Source organism: Rhinoderma darwinii, chromosome 7 (genome assembly GCF_050947455.1).
Source record: "Rhinoderma darwinii isolate aRhiDar2 chromosome 7, aRhiDar2.hap1, whole genome shotgun sequence".
Classification (NCBI taxonomy): Eukaryota; Metazoa; Chordata; class Amphibia; order Anura; family Rhinodermatidae; genus Rhinoderma; species Rhinoderma darwinii.
This window is the reverse complement of record NC_134693.1, coordinates 49,817,372-49,838,365: the sequence shown is the minus strand read 5'-3', so window position 1 is coordinate 49,838,365 and position 20,994 is coordinate 49,817,372. Positions and strand designations below refer to the sequence as shown.

Below are 20,994 nucleotides of genomic sequence, written 5' to 3'. Positions count from 1 at the left end.
TCATCTCAAGAAAATACATGTCCTAATGCCAAGGAGGGGTGTACTGCATATATAGCCTGTGCACATTGTACTACACTTTTATGCAAATATTAGTTTGATTTTAGAAGAAAAAAAAAGTCTCCATGGCAGCTACAGAAAAACGGTGCTTTATTTTATTACACTACATTAGTGATGTCACCCACCTACTAGTCTGTTGGCAGCGTTGCATATCACAATGAATGTCTACCTTTTACCACTACGTCCACCGTTCTGTGCTCATTATTTTCTTAATATTTCTTTATAGTGGGTTGAGCTCTGTTTTCTGTTACAGAGCTCCACATAAAATTTAGTTATAATATTTAGTCTGTTTTTAAACAGTATAAAGCTAGGGCTACACGGCAACTTTGGCCGAGACATAGGTTGTATGACCAAATATCGCTGTGTCCCCCTGCCTGCCTCACAGGTAATGAAAGTCAATGTGGCCGTGTTGCGACCCTAGGCTTGCCGCAACACGACAGTTGCAAAAAACACAATAGGTTCGGATTTTTTGCCACTGTAGTGACATAGTCGCGGCAACCCATGGGTCACAACATGGCTACATTGACTTTCATTATCTGCGAGTCAGACTGGGGGGGTCACAGCAATCTTTGGTCGTACAATCTATGTCGCAGTAAAGCCGCTTTGTAGCCCTAGCCTAAAGTAAGCTCCCCCTAGTGGTGGTTGAAGACAGCCAGAATTTGATCATTTAACTATGCGTCCAGGAAACTATTGCAGGAGCAGTGTGTTACAATGGAGGATGCAGCGTGACATGTCTAGTCACATGGTCCTCCATCTGCAGCAATGTTATGGCGTGTGTTCGGAAGATACAGCTGTCCTGACAAGGAGGTGCTGATTATGAACGAAGGAAAGTGGCACAGAACTTCAGATAAAGACATATTAGTACATTTATTACAATTATGTTCATTATGTATTTCTATAAATTTTTCCTAAAGCGGCCAACCCCTTTAAAGCTCTGTATCAGAGAGCTAGAACTCTGACTGCTATAGGGATATAGTAAAAATGAATCAGTAATGAATTTTGGACCAAATTAGAGTTAAAAAAAATTGTCTACATGAGTGGACATTCACTTTAAAGCGTAACCAAACGTTCGATCAACTTTTTATTTTCTAGCAGCATGTGTAATATAAATACTACATTTTATTTCTTGTATTTCTCCTGTTGCTAGCAGAAATCCGTACACCATTTGAATGTATCGGTGTACGGACTCGGCTGCCTGTGAGTACAGGTGGGTGGTGGCCCCATCCTGACGTCAGGAAGGTCTCCCTGCCCCTATAAACTACAGTTTTCTTTAGTGTAACTGGCAGCAGCAAAGCACAGGGAAGAGACTGTGATGAGCTCTGCCACTGTCCGGTCTATAGCATGTGTGAGAGGCGCTTCAATAGAAGTAGCGCAGGTCTAGCGGCGGCTCCCTGTCCCCTCTTCCCCCTGTCCATAGTACTGTAACTGGCAGCAGCAGAGCTGTCATTCTCTTCCCTGCGCTCTGCTGCTGCCGGTTACAGTACTATGGACAGGGGGAAGAGGGGACAGGGAGCCGCCGCTAGACCTGCGGATGTGACCTGGGGATGTGAGAGCTAGGAGAGGAGGTATTTATCCGAGTGCTATCAGATACTTTATAAAACCAACTCATTGGTAGAGTAGAGAAGATGTGTCTGATATGGTAAATCCAAGATGTCAGATGCAAAAGACAACTGTGCTGCAAAAGGACCTTTGGTTTTCCTGATTGGCTGGCTGTTTAGGTGCATGATGGGAACTATGGGCAGATTGAATATTGCATACAGTACTGGCAAACATCACACACAGTAAGACACTAGCAAGTGGCCAGAATCAGGAAGTGTGAGAAAATAGATGTTTCACAAGCAAAAAAGCTGCAAAAAAAGGTACTTTGAAGTGAAAAAAAATTGCTAGGAGTAATGAAGTCACATAGAGGGACATAATAGCAGTTTAAATATGTTTGTTTTTTTTGCAAAAGTTTAGCTACGCTTTAAGGACATGTTCGCAGCAGAAACTTCCACTGTAGAAATGGCCTAGGAACAAAACTGCGTGTACTAAAAGTTTTGTCGCTTTTTCAGTTGTGGTGTGAAAAAGGATGCTCTACATTTTATCAAAATAATCATAAAATGGAAAATCTACAACTGTACAGTGTGGAAAAAAAATCTTGTTCCTACTTGAAAAGTACCAAAATCCTAAACTAAACATATTATAGCTATAGTTTTGTCAGTGTGATTAGTGCAACTTTCTAAATAGTTTTTTGTAAAAAATAGTTTTACTTTATGAGATACAGCTGCTCTGTATTCTCTATACAAAGCAACTGTATAGTTTGCAATTACCTAAATCCGTCAGTCCCGCAGACCTGATGCAGGACTCGCTGACACTGAACCCGTCAGTCCCAGATAGGAGCTGGATTTAGCACTAGATACAGATGTTGTGTATGGAGAATATAGAGCAGCTGTATCTCAAAAATAAAATAAATTTTTAATCAAAACTATTTAGAAAGAAGTTGCACTAATCACACTGACTGACCTTTTTATTTAAAAAAAAAATGCCCTCCAAAGTATTACAAAGGCTATATATGGAGGAACTAAATCTAAATTGTAACATTATCTACATTTACTATGCTGTTGAATGTTATCTATCTTTGTGTGTAAGCAGCCATTCGAGGCTGGGGATCCGACCATAGCATTCTTCACCTGGATTATTGACAGGAAGTCTATTATGCTCCCATTATCATTACTGACATGTCTGCTCTAATGATTACTACTTTATCTCACTTTCCCCCAGTGCTGAGAGAGTCTAGAAATACATACACACGCTTGTGGGGATGATATTTAAATCTCTTACTATAAGGCCTCGCACACACGAGCGTGTTCTGTCCATGATATATGGACTGTATGTCTGCAGTATTTCCGGGACCGGACACACTGCAGGGAGCCGGGCTCCTAGCATCATAGTTATGTACGATGCCAGGAGTCCCTCACTCGCTGTGGGAAAACTGTCCCGTACCGTAATCATGTTTTCAGTACGGGATAGTAGTTCCGCGGGGAGGCAGGGACTCCTGGTATCATACATAACTATGATGCTAGGAGCCCGGCTCCCTGCACTGTGTTCGGTCAGGGAAATGCGGCCGACATGCGGTCCGTATATCACGGTACTGAACACGGTCGTGTGAATTAGGCCTAAGTTGCACATACAATTTCTAATTTACTAGCCACTTCAGGCAACTGTTTAGTCTTCTTACGGGATAGTAATTTTATATCCGACATTAAAAAAAAGAAAGAAATGACATACAAATGTCTGAACGCTCTTCTACCTGTCTCCCACTGGAGAGTGGAGTGGGTTGGCATTACCATAGGAAAAACTGTGCTGATTTCTGTAAGTAGGGACCAGCACTGTCAATGGGAGTATCACAGACTGTTTCCCCCCATATTTCCCATATGGAGAAGGGCTAGTCTGACACCACGACTACATACTGCTTTTAGCCTCTAGCACAGGCCACTAAGGAGAGAATATTGGCGCCGTATAGAACTGTGCAGTCCTGACACCAGTGACTGTTCAAAAAAACGCCATAGAATACCCTGGGAAGGAAATGGTAAAGGATCTCTAGTGTCCATATAAAATGACAAGACAAAACATGCTTGAGAAAAGTCCTGCTGGACTGAAACGTCGCACGGGTGATTAAAAAGCTGACATATTTTGGAAGTGCTGTCTCCTCGTCTATTTTGTCTATCATATAAAATGACATACCTTTGCAAAATCCCGTACATCGAATAAGTCAAATGCTTCAAATAGGTCATTTTTCTTCATGTTGAAGGCTTCACAGCACACAGACAGGAATGTCCGGATATTCTTTAGACACAGAAACTGAAAAAAAATCAAATGGAAATTTTCAGTAAATCAACTGCAAAATATCGCTGCATGTGTATATATATATATAGTAAGACTGTAAATCTGTCACATAAGCCCCTAACAGATCACTGTACATGATCATGGAAATAAAACTAAATTATGGAGTGTCATCACAAATAGGTTTTGGTTTTTTCATAAGGGGCCGCAGAGTATAAGGGTATGTTCACACGGCCTATTTACGGACGTAATTCGGGCGTTTTTGCCCCGAATTACGCCCGAAAATAGCGCCTCAATAGCGCTGACAAACATCTGCCCATTGAAAGCAATGGGCAGACGTTTGTCTGTTCACACGAGGCGTAAATTTACGCGCCGCTGTCAAATAACGGCGCGTAAATAGACGCCCGCGTCAAAGAAGTGACCTGTCACTTCTTTGGCCGTAATTAGAGCCGTTATTCATTGACTCCAATGAATAGCAGCGCTAATTCCGGCCGTAATTGACGCGGCGCTCAAGCGCCTGCACATGCCGGTACGGCTGAAATTACGGGGATGTTTTCAGGCTGAAACATCCCCGTAATTTCAGCCGTTACGGACCCCCGCCGTGTGAACATACCCTAAGGGTAAAAAAAGGTGTCTTAGCGTTTGTGGTGTGCGGTGCCGGACATGGTGCTGGCCTCAACACCACCAGGATGCCGAGAGAGGTGGTGGTAAGTTATCGTCTCACCTGAGGAGTGGGACGAGGGCATAATAGCAGGAAATAGTGGTAATTGGTGGAATAACAGTAGGGCAGATACAAATAGGGGTTTTCAGGTGTTCGATAGAGAGTTCAGGCAGTGCTACCTACAGTGTAACATCATAACAAACCCTCAATATTTCGCAGGTTTTCTTAGAATTTAGGCCTCATTCACATCGCGTTTGTGCTATCCGCGTACACATAGACTATTATGGGTCAAACATAGACAAAAATAGCATCCGTTTGGTCGGTGTTTGTCATGGTTTACGTTGGGATGCTGTTTTTTTTAAGTACTGAAAAGCGTAATCTGCTACGCTATTCTGTACTTCAAAAAAAAAGGTATACGCGACTTAACTTTTTTTAGCATTGATCTCAATGTACGACGTATGCAAATGTAATGCTATAAGTTTGTATCCATTTACACGCAGTAAATCTATGCGTTTTTTTTTTTGTTTTTCTTCTATCAGTGTTCACTTAAAAAAAAACATATATGTTTTTTAGGTAAAAACGGACAGAAACGTATACAAACGTATGAGTATACGCTAAACGTACAGGCTATAAAAACAACAGACGTAATCAGAAAATGTTACACGTTTGTATGCGTTTTCAATGGTCCACTTTGTTATTTAAAAAAATGCATATGCTCGGCGGATAGCAAAACCGCAATGTGAATGGGGCCTAAGCTGTATATCTTAACAAAAGGAAATAGGTTTTGGACTAAGAATGGCAAGCTCTGAAAGGAGCAGAGGAGTCCTATAGACGTGGTTGGTACCTAGAAATTTTAGGCTCCAAAACAGGCCTGATAGTATACCATGTGAACATGGCCCTATACTATTCCATTAAAAGCTACACTCGCTTATTTTCACCTGCTTTGAGCCTCATAGAACGTTCACATTGAGCAGACCTTTAATATAATCAAGATGGAAACCTTGACATGAAGAGGGAATTACACAATGTACTGTAATATTAGGCAGATGATGAGATATTGGAGATTTGCACATGAAATCACAGTGATACGCTACAGGCGTCTCACGAGGATAATACTAAGCACCATGATCCTAAAAGTTGTGCTTACAGTACTTAGGATAGTTTGTGACACTGAGTAGACATATCAAAAAAACTGTATAACAGTAAGGCCTTATTCACACGAGCGTTGAATACGTCCATGTGATGGCCGTTAAAACATGTATTTCAATGGGGCCGTTCACATGGTCGTTGTTTCAATAGACCGTGTGAAGAGGCCGTTGAAAAATAGAACCTGTCCTATCTTCCGTTTTCAAGGATCCCTCCATAGGCTCAACTCTATGGGGATCCGTGAAAACGGGACTCGCACGGGGGCACCTCAGACGTGAAAAATTTCACGTTTTTCACATCCGAGTTTCCCCACATTCGTGTGAATCTAGCCTAAAACTGTGAAGACCCAAAAATACCCCCCAAAAAAATAAATATATGAGTTCTCTCATTTTAGCAATAATTAAAAAAAAATATATTCATCTGCTTATTAGTTACTGCACATCTGCCCCTGGAAAAGCTGGGTGACAACCACTGTGGCCACCACTAGGGTATGTTTACACACAACACAATTCTTGTAGAAATTGCTGCAACTGTCACATTCATCTGATTATAACATGCAGAAATCCATGTGTGCGCTGCAGATTCAACCCCATTCAGATGTATGGACCTGATTTTGAGTCAGACATTTCTGCAACAAATGCAGATGCAGATTTTGCATGTATTTTTTAAGCTCAAACCAGGAATGGAACCTAAACAGAAGAGATATATAAAGGAAGGCCTTAAAGTGTCTGTTCTCCTGGATCCAATTATGGTTTTGACTTAATAAACGCATGCAAAATCTGCACTGTGTGAATAAGGCCTAAGGGCGCTGTCACACAAGGCAGATTTTGTTGCAAATTTGCAGAAATCCAAGCATAGATGCAGAAAAAAGTACTTACTATCAGTCGCAGACATTTCTGCAACAAAATCGGCTGCATCTGATTGTGCCCTAAGGGCTTCTGCAGATTTTGCATGTCTTTTTTAAGACACAACAAGGAACCAAACCTAAACAGAAGAAACATATATAGGAAGGGTTTAAAATGCTTCCTTTACTAGATCCAATTCTGGTTTTGGCTTAAAAAATACATGCAAAATCTGTAGCAAATCTGTACTGTGTGCACAGGGCCTCACAGTGAACACGGGGGTTGTCACAATTAGTTTACAAACACTGATGTAAAATCAGAGCCGGCCTTAAGGGTGTGCGACCTGTGCAAGTGCACAGGGCACCGCACCCGCTCATCATGTAGGGGGTGCAACTGGGCTCTGCTCTGTCCTCTTCTCCTAATTACACACACGGAGTAAATAAGAGCCGAGGAGCAAGAGAAGAGGAGGAAGCTCCGTCAACAGCCCGTCCTGCACGAAGCCTGTGATCCTGTCAGCAAGGGAGGAGGTAAGTGTTTGTGTGTCTCTGTCTGTATGTGTGTGTGTGTGTGTGTGTGTGTGTGTGTATACAGTATGTGTGTATATGTGTGTGTATACAGTATATGTGTGTGTATGTGTATATGTTACAGTATGTGTGTGTATATATGTGTCTGCATATGCTTATGTCCCATTGTAAAAGTGTGTGTTCAGTATTAAAGTAGAACAGATAAAATCAAGATATCTGTGCAGTCCCGAATATACCCTGCTGCCCCGATAAACTCTGCTGCCCCTTATATACTCTGCTGCCCCTTATGTACTCTGCTGTCCCTTATATACTCTGCTGTCTCTTATATAACCTGCTGCCTCCTATATACCATTGCCCCTTATATACCCTGCTGCCCCTTATATGCCCTGCTGCCCCTTATATACCCTGCTGCCCCTTTTATACTCTGCTGCCCCTTTTATATTCTGCTGCGCCTTTTAGGGTATGTGCACACACACTAATTACGTCCGTAATTGACGGACGTATTTCGGCCGCAAGTCCCGGACCGAACACAGTGCAGGGAGCCGGGCTCCTAGCATCATAGTTATGTACGATGCTAGGAGTCCCTGCCTCGCTGCAGGACAACTGTCCCGTACTGTAATTATGTTTTCAGTACGGGACAGTTGTCCTGCAGCGAGGCAGGGACTCCTAGCGTCGTACATAAGTATGATGCTAGCAGCCCAGCTCCCTGCACTGTGTTCGGTCCGGTACTTGCGGCCGAAATACGTCCGTCAATTACGGACGTAATTAGTGTGTGTGCACATACCCTTATTCTCTGCTGCCCCTTTTATACTCTGCTGCCTCTTATATACCCTGCTGCCCCTTATATGCTCTGCTGCTGCTAATATACCCTGCCGCCCCTTATATAACCTGCTTTACTTTTTTAGATACAGCTGCTCTGTATATAGGTGTTTTTCATCCTAAAATAAGATGAAAGTAGTCCGTGCTGCTTTATAATATGTACATATTTTATATGCCCATGTGCATACCCCTATATATTAATATTGGCTCTGTATTACGCATCAAAAATACAGAGATAGATAGATAGATAGATAGATAGATAGATAGATAGATAGATAGATAGATAGATAGATAGATAGATAGATAGATAGATAGATAGATAGATAGATAGATAGATGATAGATAGATGATAGATAGATAGAATCCAAAAATCAGGCAGCACTACAAGGTATAAGCAAAGTAGAAAAAGGTGCTTTATTGGTCCATATACACACGACGTTTCAGCTCAACACAGAAGCCTTTCTTTTCATTTGAGAAAGGCTCCTGAGTTGAGCTGAAACGTTGTGTGTGTATATGGACCAATAAAGCACCTTTTTCTACTTTGCTTATACCTTGGAGTGCTGTCTGATTTTTGGATTCTACTACAGCAGGTCTGTTAGCCCTGACCTGGGCAGGTCGGCACCCATCCATGATTCACAAGGCTGTGCGGCTGACATTGTATTTGGACTGTGATTACCGTCATGGCCGTCCGCCACTAACAGTCATCCAGATTTTTGGGCCATGCTACTATTATAGTATGGGAGCACGGCCGTAAAATAAAAAAAAAATAGGACATGTCCTATTCTTACGGATGCTATCTACGACCAAGACACCTTCCCGTAAATATATGAATGGGACCGTATTTTGATCCGCAATTAGGGCCCGTATTTGCATCCCAAAATCACGGTCGTGTGTATGGTGCCTAAAGCTGCAACAATTCATGCAGGTCAGCTGAGATTTCTGCTGTCTAGTAGGAATAGTTACATTATTGATCTTTTTCTACCATTCCTCATCCCTGTGCCTTTTCTCGCTATCTTTCCTCCCCGCCCCCACTCTCAGACAGATGAATTGATTTGTATAGCCAGGCTGTGTGGACCTCTGCTAATTTGGGACCTGCATAAATAATGCACAGAAGTCTGAAATGTCTTTTCATTAAATATACCCTCTAAATCCTAATCACATCACTATTTAACCTTTTCCAGCCCAGAGGAAAACCAAATATCTATACTTAAGATTTGTTTAAAGCCATTTCACATCGTTGACATCGGATTGAAGTATCAGTAATAATAATTTATATATAAATACAATTCTAATTTCCAGTATAAATGAGCTAAACAATTAACAATGTAATAAAGAAATTGTTCATGCATAAAAAGTGAAGATCTCCTATGGAAGTTCATCGTTCCACTCGCTTGGTGTCAAGAGACATATTACAAAATGTAACAATATTGCTCGTCTGCGATCATTTATTGGCGCTTTTCTTTGTGTAAAATAATAACATCAGTATAATAGTTACTGTGGCTATTGGTGAGGAGAGAATTTGCTGTGAATTGTGTCCCGGGGAGCAGCAGTAATAACTTCTACAGCTGTGTAATGTATCGCCGCGCTCTAATAAGATCAAATCTATTCAATAACAATTGAGTTAGTCATCCTATAGGATGGATTCAGATTACTTTTTTCTTTAATGGAGCCATAGATTCCACCTAATGTTAGTGATACACAATGGAAGCTAATATAGCTGCACCCAATGGGGGAATTTATTGCTAGTTCTACGGCAGTTTTCTAGAACAGTGTAAAATGGCCCAAAACATGTTGACTTTTGTGTAGTTTCTAAAAAGTGGGTGGACCTTAGCAGAACGGGCGGGGGCACCTGCAGCCCATATTTACTAAAATGTTTAAATTATTATAGCGCAAATCTTCATAGTTGGGAAAACGTAACTTTTTAGTGTAGGGACAGCCAGAGATGCACCTAATTTTTTTTAAAGAGATCTGCACCTCTTCTTTACTCAAGAGCATCTCATTCCAGCATGTTTTAGATTAAAGACAACCCGTCTGTATTTTTTTGTTTGTTTCACTAATCTCCTCCCGATTCCAGCAATGTAAAAAAAAAAATTATTGTCGTTTTCCCCCTCGTGTCCTGCTATGTCCCCAGCTTCATTTAACGCCTAATATGATAATATTGCGTAACGGTACAGGGAGGAGATCTTAGGGTATGTGCACACACACTAAATACGTCCGTAATTGACGGACGTATTTCGGCCGCAAGTCCCGGACCGAACACAGTGCAGGGAGCCGGGCTCCTAGCATCATACTTATGTACGATGCTAGGAGTCCCTGCCTCGCTGCAGGACAACTGTCCCGTACTGAAAACATGATTACAGTACGGGACAGTTGTCCTTCAGCGAGGCAGAGACTCCTAGCATCGTACATAAGTATGATGCTAGGAGCCCGGCTCCCTGCACTGTGTTCGGTCCAGGACTTGCGGCCGAAATACGTCCGTCAATTACGGACGTAATTAGTGTGTGTGCACATACCCTTATCTCTCCTCAGTAGGCGTTGCCTCCCATGTCACTGTGACGCTGTCCAATCAGTGCCTCACAGTGATGCAGAAAACCTGCAGTAAATCTTGCAAAATCAGCAGGTCTTCCACATCACTGTGGGGCTGCCGCATTGATTGTACAGCGTCACAGTGATGCACAAGGCAACACTTACTAAGGAGAGATCAGGTGTCCTTTCTGTACCATTCCTCAGAATTATCAAATTAGGTGCCAAACGAAGCAGGGGCCTTAGCGGGACATGGGGGGGGCAATAAAAAAAACTTTTACAAAGCTGGAATCGGGAGGAGGCAGAGAAATCTGGTTTAAAAAAAAACAAAACCACGACAGGTCCCCTTTATGTTGAAGGGAATCCGACAGCAGATTTGAACACCCCTAAGTGCTGACGGAGCTACATAGGTCCTCTGAAGTCTAGCTTAAATGTCTCTATATCGCCGATCATAGTACACTAAAAAAAAATAGAAATAGCATTACCCTAAATTTGAACCTTCAGGAGTGACTACAGTTAACTCTAATGTACAAACTTTTACCATTTCCAGGAATCTGGCATGAGGTGTTGTTTGGTGGAGTTCTCAAACTGTAGAGCTGCTTTTCCCATCCCTGTGCACTTAAAAACTCAAATATTTGACACTTATCCCAGAATCCGCAGCTTAATGCATTCTTATTAACTTAGGTTTAAGGTGTTATCCAATCAGGACAACCCCTGTCCATAGGCTCCATTAGGACCTATGGACATCATAGAGGGGAGTCTTCTGCTTGGAAACTTCCTCTATAAGCCAGAACAGAGAGCCACTAAAAAATCAGCGACTTTCACTGTGGCTGACTTGGAACATCCACGTATTCATTTTTCTCTCGACACAACGGCTGATTTTGCCACAGTATTTTGGGAGCTGGACCTGCAGCTATCCCTATAAAAGGGGTTGACTACGATGGTTGTATTTACAGAACATTTGTGGTGTTTATAGAAATCACGTCCCATATGCCATTTTGCACAGAGTTACAGAATGAACATCTGATGCTAGAGGTAAAATCCCTTTATTTCTCGAATGCTAGTGTGTAGAAATGACCTCTAAGATGTCCTACGCTCACTATCATAAGCCACATCCCTTGTCTGGGACAATATCAATGTTCTAATCATTCCGCTGCTCTCCTTTGTGTATGCACTCAACCATCAAAACCTCTGAAGCCTCGTCTGTCATAAGAGCATTCTTGTGTTAGGCCGGGTACAATATCTTGTTATTGCTCTAATAATGAGGATGCATTTAAATCCTTATGTTATGTTATTACGTACCTTACATCATTGTATTGTAGTTATCAGTCTATACCTGGAGTATCATCATCTTCACCTGTCATCTGACTGTATATTCACACGGTGTATATTGGAGTGAGACGCACCATTATGAACTGTTTTAGACACTTTTTTCGACATGTTCAACAAAGAGGACGTTGTGGCTTTGTGGGAAAGGAGGCATGGTCTAGCAGAAAGAGAATGCCAAAATTTGGTGCACAAAATTGGCATAAACTAAGCCAACCAAGAGGTGGTACAAGGAAGAGAAAAATGTCTAGCATGTCTATCAAGATGTGCCAAATTTATCATACAGCATGCAGTACTGTGATAAAATTTGTGCATTTTCTAACTTCAGTGTTGGCACGTTTACGCTGCCATAGGCCCCATGCACACAATCGCAGATGTCGTATGTAATTACGGACCGTAATTACGGTTCGTAACTACGGACCCATTCATTTCTATGGCCGACGGTCACCTCCCCGTATATTTATGGGAAGGTGTTCGTGCCGTAGGAACCTTCCATAAAAATAGGACATTTCCGTGCTCCTATACTGTATAATGGGAGCACAGCCCGCAAATGCAGACGGCTGTGCCTGTAATCACGGACCGTGATTACAGGCACGGTCATGTGCATGGGGCCTAAACCTCAGACAGTACTAGTAGACCTGTCCCAATGTCTCAGCCATACAACATATGCATAAAATGTCTCAGCCATACAACATATGCATAAAAATGTCTCACAATCAATGAGGAATATATCACACATGACACTTTTGTGTACTTCATTATCTTGTAAGATGTGTCACACTTGTGTTGCCCAAAGATTTACTCTTTTTAACACGTTTTTGCCATAAATGTCGTAAGAAAATAAAACTGTCTTAAATTACTTTTATGATTTGGTGCAATTACATGGATAATTTCCCACCATGGACTCTTTTATATATGAGATCTAATACCTCGACTCAGTACCATCTGCACTGTATACTACCAACCTTCTATTACTCTGCTGGGGAGTGATTGGATATTAATTAGTAATGTCTCATTAGCTAGTAGAGATCCGGGCTCCTCTGGGAACACTCACACAGATTAAATATCAGTATATACTCTCTGGGTGTTCGATGTTTACAAAATCTGAGCACAGAAAATCCAGGAAAAAGGCATTTAGAAAAAAAAATTGTCTTGAAACAAACATGTTTATTTTGAGTTTTCTCCTTTTTAAGTGCATTGTCAACATATTGGAGATGATCTAGAAGTCCAACCGGTAATAAATACTGGAAAAGCTAAATGTTTTGACATTCCACACCACTACATCAGGACAGCCTTTCCTAACATCGTTCGGCTGATCTAAACATATTAAAATAGATGTTGTATTAGTCTACTTTTATATACACAGTGAGGACTGTAGGCTGCGGAAATAGAGCTAGAATTGTAAGAGGAATATGCAAAGGCTTTTGATTTGTAGTTTAATACGGTTTAAACCTTGCCCACCCTTGATAGAACGTCTAAACTGTGGACGTATAAAGAGCATGGAGACGTGTATGTGTCACCCGGTGACCACGGCTTGCGCTGCTAATAAATGTAAGTAAAGTAAAAATCAGCAGGTCCAAATTCTGATTTACAATGTAGTCTGAATAAATAGTTACAATGGGAAACTCCAGTGACGGCTGAGTTTCCATTTAACATCTTCCTATGTTTTCAGTACAAACCCATCTGCAGCTCCAATACCCCTAAGTTCAACGATACATCCCATGGGATCTCTGGACTGTTTCAGGGACACTGTGTGGATCCAAATGACTATCCACATCAATGTCAATACTTATATACACACAAATGCAAGTATTCCGATTTGGGCCTGGGACAGAACAGGACAGGGAGGCTCCACCCATGGATCCAGAAGCGATCATAGAAGATTGTTCCCAGTACTGGGCTAAGACAAGAGGATAATTACTTGATCTAGGTCATGCAGTCCAGAAAAAAATTAGAATGTGCATGGAGCTATGTAATGCTTTATTATTTACGTAAATCTGGGAAAACTGATTAATGTTATTATTGGAATTGCTCAACACTTTGGAATTACACAAGTTCCCAGCCACTTTCCTGCAGTATACCAATGCTGTTTATGGCAGCCTGTGTTTGGCTACTGCCATGATGTGCTGATGAGCATTGCCGCAGTCACTATGAGAACTCCATTCGCTGGCTGCAGGAAGTGGTAGAGAATGTGTTATTGATGAAGATGTTACAATTTTCTTGTCATAAAAAACTTGTAGAAAGACATATGTCTCTTTAAATCAAATGTAAAGTACATTTACTAGGCCACTGTGACGTCACTGCATTCTATAGACATGGGACACACCCAGAATATCTCTCATCTCATTGGATGTTCTACTATAACATTATTAATACTTATGACATCACAAAGCTATATAAACATGGAACACACCCAGAACTTCTCTGACTCTATATTGGATACTGTCCTAGGAGAGCGCATAGTTTGTTGGGTTTTGGGGAACGAGGTACCTGAGGGAGACAGGTAGAGGAAGGAGTGAGAATAGCGGCACAACACCTGGCCAGACCAAAGAGATGTCCCTCCCTGCTGGGAGCAAGTGGTATGACAAAAATGTCAAGAAAAGGGAGAATGACAGAGGCAGACCTGATAAGAGAAAAAATAAAATAAGTGAGGAACATTATGACAGAACCCGGACCCTTAGGAGGGATCTACATATGATTACAGACATTCCTGGGTAGTTTGGTGGGAATTTTTCCCACCGGTACCAGGGCAGACTAAAGTGTCTGCCCGGTGATAACTGTCATTGGGCCACAGCTGTGTCCTATGTGACAGTTGGGAAAGTTTAGAGCCTTAGTGACAGGGATTGGGTGAAAATGTGTGATCAGGTGATGTAGACATAAACCAGGAATATGCAGTAGTCTTGGCAGACCATCTGGCATATTCATGAAAGAAGTAATGTTGCCCGATCGAAGATTGGACCCTGGGGGACGGACCAGAGAATTATTGGACCAGTCAGTGCTTACTGCTGCCATGAAGGGGCTGATCGAGGATCTGGGGACCCAGGCAACCTCTTCTGACATGTCAGTTTGGCTTAAATCCTGCCTGCTGGAGCGATATCGCATCAACGACCAGGAGTGTAGGAGAAGCTGTGAGCACTGGAGAGGCATCAGAGACGGTGGTGAGATCGGCGGATGTAGATGAAGAGGTTCTCCTGCAGCTGCTGCTGATAGCAAGGCTGTTTCTCCATCACCTCCTTGTTTCCCAGTAAATGTACCCAGGGTCTGGAGGTCTATTGACCCTGCCAATGACCAGGGTACAAGCGATACTGATTCCTTAGTATCCCCTAGGTGCCCAGGTGCAAAGGGTGTAGCTGAAGTTTGTTATAAGGAAGCTTTGACGTGCGCTGTATCCCATGTTGAATTTCCATTTATCTCCTTTAGTTAAGGTTTGTGCACACACACTAATTACGTCCGTAATTGACGGACGTATTTCGGCCGCAAGTACCGGACCGAACACAGTGCAGGGAGCCGGGCTCCTAGAATCATACTTATGTACGACGCTAGGAGTCCCTGCCTCGCTGCAGGACAACTGTCCCGTACTGAAAACATGATTACAGTACGGGTCAGTAGGGGGTCTGTGTGGCACTACCTACAAAGGGGTCTGTGTGGCACTACCTACAAGGGGGGCTGTCTGGCATTGCTTACAGGAGGGCTGTGTGGCATTACCTACAGGGGGCTGTGTGGCACTAGCTACAAGGGTGTCTGTTTGGCACTACCTACAAGGGGGTCTGTGGGGCATTACCTACAAGGGGGCTGTGTGGCCGTACCTACAGGGGGCTGTGGCAGTATCTACAGAGGGCAGTGTGTGGCATTATCTACAAAGGAAAGTGTGTGGCAAAAAATTTACAAATGAAATTCATCCGATTTTAAAACAGACAGGGAAAAAACGGATGCAAAACAGGTCAAAATCGGCGGTTAAAAACTGCATCACGGCTCGGAACAGAATCGGAACGGATGCAAAACGGCCGGGAAAAATGGCCCAAAACGGCCGGTTTTAGCGGCCGACACTCGGACCCTGTCGTGTGAATAAGGCCTTATTAGTGTTAATTTGTTTAACGTAAAATATTTGGATTAAAGCTGTTCATATTCCTGGTCTAGATAAATCTATTGCTGATGCTTTGTCACGTTTTCCGTTTCCCAGGTTTCGCAAATTGGTTCCCTGGGCAGAAGAGGAAGGGGAGTTTTGTCCAGATCACCTTTGGGGATTGATTTGGACTTCTTTTTAAATTTTTGGAGCAGTCAGTAGCTAAATCTACTTGGTCTGGATATGTAGCAGCCTGGAAAAAATGGTGTGATGTATTATCAAGTTATAAACTCTCGGTAAGGCCTCATGCACACATCCTTCACCATTTTCATGTCCGTTTAAAACGGATCCGTGTGTCCGTTGTGACATCCGTGTGGTTTCCGTTGTCACTCAGCGTCCGTTCCATTGTTCCATTTTAAACGGATGCTGTGCTTCCGTTTGTCTTCCGTTTTAAACGGTCCGGTAAAATCCATCTTGTGTGTTGCATGCAGGGAACTTTGGCACGCCCTGCCGTTGTTTAGCAACGGATCCGTGAAAAACGGACGGCACACGGATGCCGTCCGTGTGCCGTCCATTTTTTTTGACGGACCCATAGACTTCAATGGGCCCCGACGGACAAAAGTAGGACATGCACTACTTTTGACAGACCGGACTAACAGAACCGTCAAAACAACTGAAGTGTGCATGGCCCCATAGAAATGAATGCGTCAGTGTGCTATCAGTTATAAAAATGGATAGCACCCTGAAGAAAATAACTGAAGTGGGCATGAGGCCTTAACATGTAGCTCGGAGCAGTCTTCTTTGATTTTTTGTCTTCAGTTATTTGATGAAAAATTGGCCTATAGTAGTGTTTGTAAATTATTGTCTGGTGTTTCCTTATTTCATGAAAATATTGCAAGAACCCCCTGTGAACAGTTATTTTTTATGTTATAAAAAGGGAAACTATTTCCCTGATGGGAGATGTCCGATTTCTGCAGATATTTTGCTACAGTTATGCACAGTTTGTTGTAAGGCCCTGTTCACACAGAGTTTTTTGCAGGCAGAAAATTCTGCCTGGAAAAATCAGCTCCGGTTTTTTTAAGTCGTTTTGCACCATACCCGTTTTTTGACACGTTTTTTTTTTTGTTGCTTTTTTTAGCTATCTCTTCAACAGAAAGATAGAATAACTACGAGCATTTTTTGTCAAATATCGAGGCAAAAAAACGCGACTCCCATTGATTTCAACGGGGTTTTTGAGGCGGAAAATGCCTCAAGATAGGGCATATCGCTTCTTTTTCCCGCGAGCAGAAAAAAACGCTCGCGGGAAAAAGAAGCGATACGCCTCCATCTCCCATTGAAATCAATGGGAGTCAATTTCGGCCATTTTTTGCCGCGGATTCCGCTAGATTGTTTTCTGCAGCTTTTTCCATCATGTTCTTTTGGTGCTTTACGCATTGGGGAACTCGTGCCTAAAAATAAAAGAGCAGTTTCAGGTCTGTTGTTTTCTCAGGTACAGGTTAGGGATATTTTTGTGAATTTATATATTGCAAAGTAAAAACCGTATCAGGAAGGCAAAGGTGTTTGGTTGCGTGGATATTTGATTTGTCCAGTGCTTTTGTTAAGAAATTATTTATCAATTAGACCGGTTAGAAAAGAATTGTTATTAACTCATCAGGATGGTAGAAAACTCAACTAGTTTCAGTTCCGAGCGGTTTTGGGGAAATGTCTTGGGGAATTGGATCTGCTTAATCAGCATTTTTCTTCCCATTCTTTCCGTATAGGTGCAGCTACAGAAGCTTATAGAGCTGGTTTAGGTCCTCAAGTTATTAAAAGATTGGGTAGATGAGATGCTAATTGTTTTCAACGTTATGTTAGGCCATCTTTGTTATAATGTTAATTGTGTTCTTAGTTTTTACGGGTCAGGTTGCTTGGATCGTTGGCCGTTCCTTTATCTACTGGGCCGAACGAAGAGCAGCGGAAAGATGCTATAGCACAAATTTATCCATGGATCCCGAGTTTTTGAAAATTTACTGGAGGGGAATTAGGGATCAAAAATTTGAAAGTTTGATTGAACAAGTTATGTTAATGAGTAATTGGTACCCGGATCCAGATGTGGTGATTATTCATTTAGGGGGTAATGACGTGGGTAAAGAAAGTACGGTTAATTTGTTATTTCTTTTGAAGCATAGTTTATTGTCGATTAAACAACTTTTTCCAAAGGTTAAACTCATTTTTTCAGAAATTGATCCACGTCTTGTATGGCTGGAATCTCGGGATCTAAAATGTTCTGATAAAATTCGTAAACGGATTAATAGATACATGTTTCAGTTTTTGCCCTTAATTGGTGGGTTCTCATTTAGACACATAGATCTGTAAGGTGGTGTGCCCGGTCTTTTCAGAAAAGATGCTGTACATTTATCAGAAATTGGCCTGGATATTTTTAATCTCAACTGCCAGGCAATGATCGGAATTGCTTTTGGTGGGTTTGGTGGGTTAAATGCTTTGAGGAATTTTGGGGTAAGGACATTTATTATTTATGGTAGGATTGAGTTTATGGCTAAGCTAATTAATTTGAATAAGTTTAATGGTTTGTATTGTTATTATGAATGAATCAATTTTATGGTAACTTTAATAAAAGGCTGTGGCCAAATTTATGTTACCACCATTCCAGTGTTGTGTCTATTTATTTATGGTTATGGTTTTAAATATGTTTAGGTTTTTGTTAGTTAAATGTAATAAGTTTGTTTTGTAATCCCATGATAGAACCCGGACCCTTAGGAGGGAGCTACATGGGATTACAGACATCCCTGGTGGGAGTTTTTTTTGCCGGTATATAAGGGCAGACTATAGTGTCTGCCCGGTGATAACTGTCATTGAGCCACAGCTGTGGCCTATGTGACAGTTGGGAAAGTTTAAAGCCTTAGTGACAGTCAGGGATTGGGGGAAAAGGTTTGGTCAGGTGACTGAAAGCATATATATATATATAAACCAGGAATATGCAGTGGTCTTGGCAGACCATCTGGCATATTCCTGAAAGAAGTGACGCTGCCCCCGCACGCCCTCCATACTTTATATTATGTATTGTATTTATGGGCACGTCCTTTTGTTGAAAGGGGTAAGTCGCTTAGCATTATGAGTGGACATTTATTATTTATGGTAGGCTTGAGATTATGGCTAAACCAGGTTAATAATTCATTTGAATAAGTTTAATGGTTTTTAATATTATTATGAATTAATCAATTTCATGGTAACTTTAATAAAAGGCCGTTTCCAAATGTATTTTACCACCGTTCCAGTGTTCTGTCTATTTATTTATGGTTATGGTTTTAAATATGTTATAGGTTTTTGTTCATTAAATGTAATAAGTATGTTTTGTAATCCCATAACAGTTACTGCAAGTGTCAACATGAGAGAGATGTAAAGGATGAGCTCTCAAGGCAGCTTCAAAGATCTAGAGACCATTGAGGCCTGTCCAGTCAAGGCCGAGTGTATACAGAGCGTCCTGAGAGTACAGGAGGTAAGAGAAAAAGAGAAAATGCTAGGGAGGAAGAGGAGGATGAAAGCAAAAAGAAATCTGAGGAGAATGAAGCAGCCAAGTCATCTTGCATCATCGTGCCCCTTGGATGGTCACAGTTCCAATTCCCCAAGGAACTTGGTCGAGGGGCATTCGGGACAGTACTCTTGGCATCTCTTAAAAGTAAAAACACCACCGTGGCTGTGAAAGCTATTGTCAACACAAAGGTGGCAACTGTACTCAGGGAGCAGAGAGTACTGCGGCGGACATCTGAGAACCTCTGCCATGCATATGCTGGATTCCAAACGGAAACACATTGCTTCTTTGCGATGGAGCACCTCACTGGTGACGACCTTAAGGAAAAGCTGGAGGCTACTGTACCCATGGATCTGAGGACAACAGTTCTATGTACGGCAAAAATATGTGGAATTCAGCACCTACATCAACAGGGGGTGATCCACAGAGATTTAAAAACAAATAATGTCCTTATTGACTGCCAGGGCCACATACGCATTTGTTACTTTGGGCTGGCTACAGATCTTGGCGACCAAACTATCTCTGGATTGTGTGGAACAATTTATTACATGGCACCAGAAATGCTAGAGAGAGACCCCTATGGCCTGGCCGTTGACTGGTGGGCATTTGGCATAATCCTGTTTCGACTTTTTACAAATGCATGTCCATTCTGCGGGGTCAAAACTAAACCTGAATTTATACAGAAAGTCCTTAGGGATGATCCCACCTACCCTAAACATCTTACTAAAGAGGCAAAAGACATATTGTCAAGCTTTCTCTGCAAGGAGTGGCACGTACGTCTGGGATGGCATGGAGATGTGCGGCAACACCCCTTTTATGGCAGAATTGATTGGGAGAAGATTGGGAAAAAGACCATTGAACCACCTTTCCTGCCGCGGTTGGACAAAAACAACTACTCCTCCTCAAGCCAGCCCTTATCCTTGCCCTTCCTGAACACCCCAGAAAGCAACACCTGTCCACCTGATGCCAAGCGCATCCAAGATTTCCCATTTGTTGACCCTGAGTGGTCCTTCTAGCCGGTCAGTTGTAACATCAGACTGATCTCCTCCTGACCATTGTAACCATCTGCACCTCCTGCCACCAGCATGGTCATCCCAGTACTATTATTATATATAACATCTGAAGCAGCATTACAACCAGCACCATGTCCACATAATCATAATTAATCACCACATCATAATCTTCACCACCACCATCATCATCCTTAACTTTACCATCATCTTCACCAATAACACCATCGTTCATCAAGATAACCATAAAGGTACAGTACTGCATAATTTGTTCTACTGTTTTGTTTTACCTAATAAATCAGATTCCAGCTTTCTGTTTTCAATGGCAGCCTAAAAATGAAAGCACTGTTTATAATTGGTTGCTATAGGCAACTGCCTCAAGTACTGTCTGCACTAGTCTTATGAGGCCCAGAATGTTTGTTCCAGTGTTGAATCCATGATCACTTGGTTAATACGACATCAGTGTAACTATCTGACATACTAAGTGTTCATCACTATGGGTATCATTTATCAGAAAAACCATAGCAACCAATCACAGCTTTCGTTTAAACTTCTCTTGAAAAATGGAAGGTGCACTGTGATTGGTTGCTATGAGCAACAAGGCCAGATTTTCGGTGTGTATTTTTTTGCTGTGGTATCATGGCTCTTATAGTTGAAGCTTTTATGTACTGT

The 20,994-nt window shown here is 42.0% G+C and overlaps 1 protein-coding gene across 1 annotated transcript in view; it reads right to left on the bottom strand.

The window, feature by feature from the left end:
• VAV3 (vav guanine nucleotide exchange factor 3) overlaps nucleotides 1-20,994 on the bottom strand; it is a 223,424-nt gene that overhangs the window by 150,867 nt on the left and 51,563 nt on the right. The window contains exon 2 of the mRNA XM_075833357.1: nucleotides 3,781-3,897. Within this exon, the coding sequence (XP_075689472.1) occupies nucleotides 3,781-3,897 (117 nt within the window). The remainder of the gene's footprint in view (nucleotides 1-3,780; nucleotides 3,898-20,994) is intronic.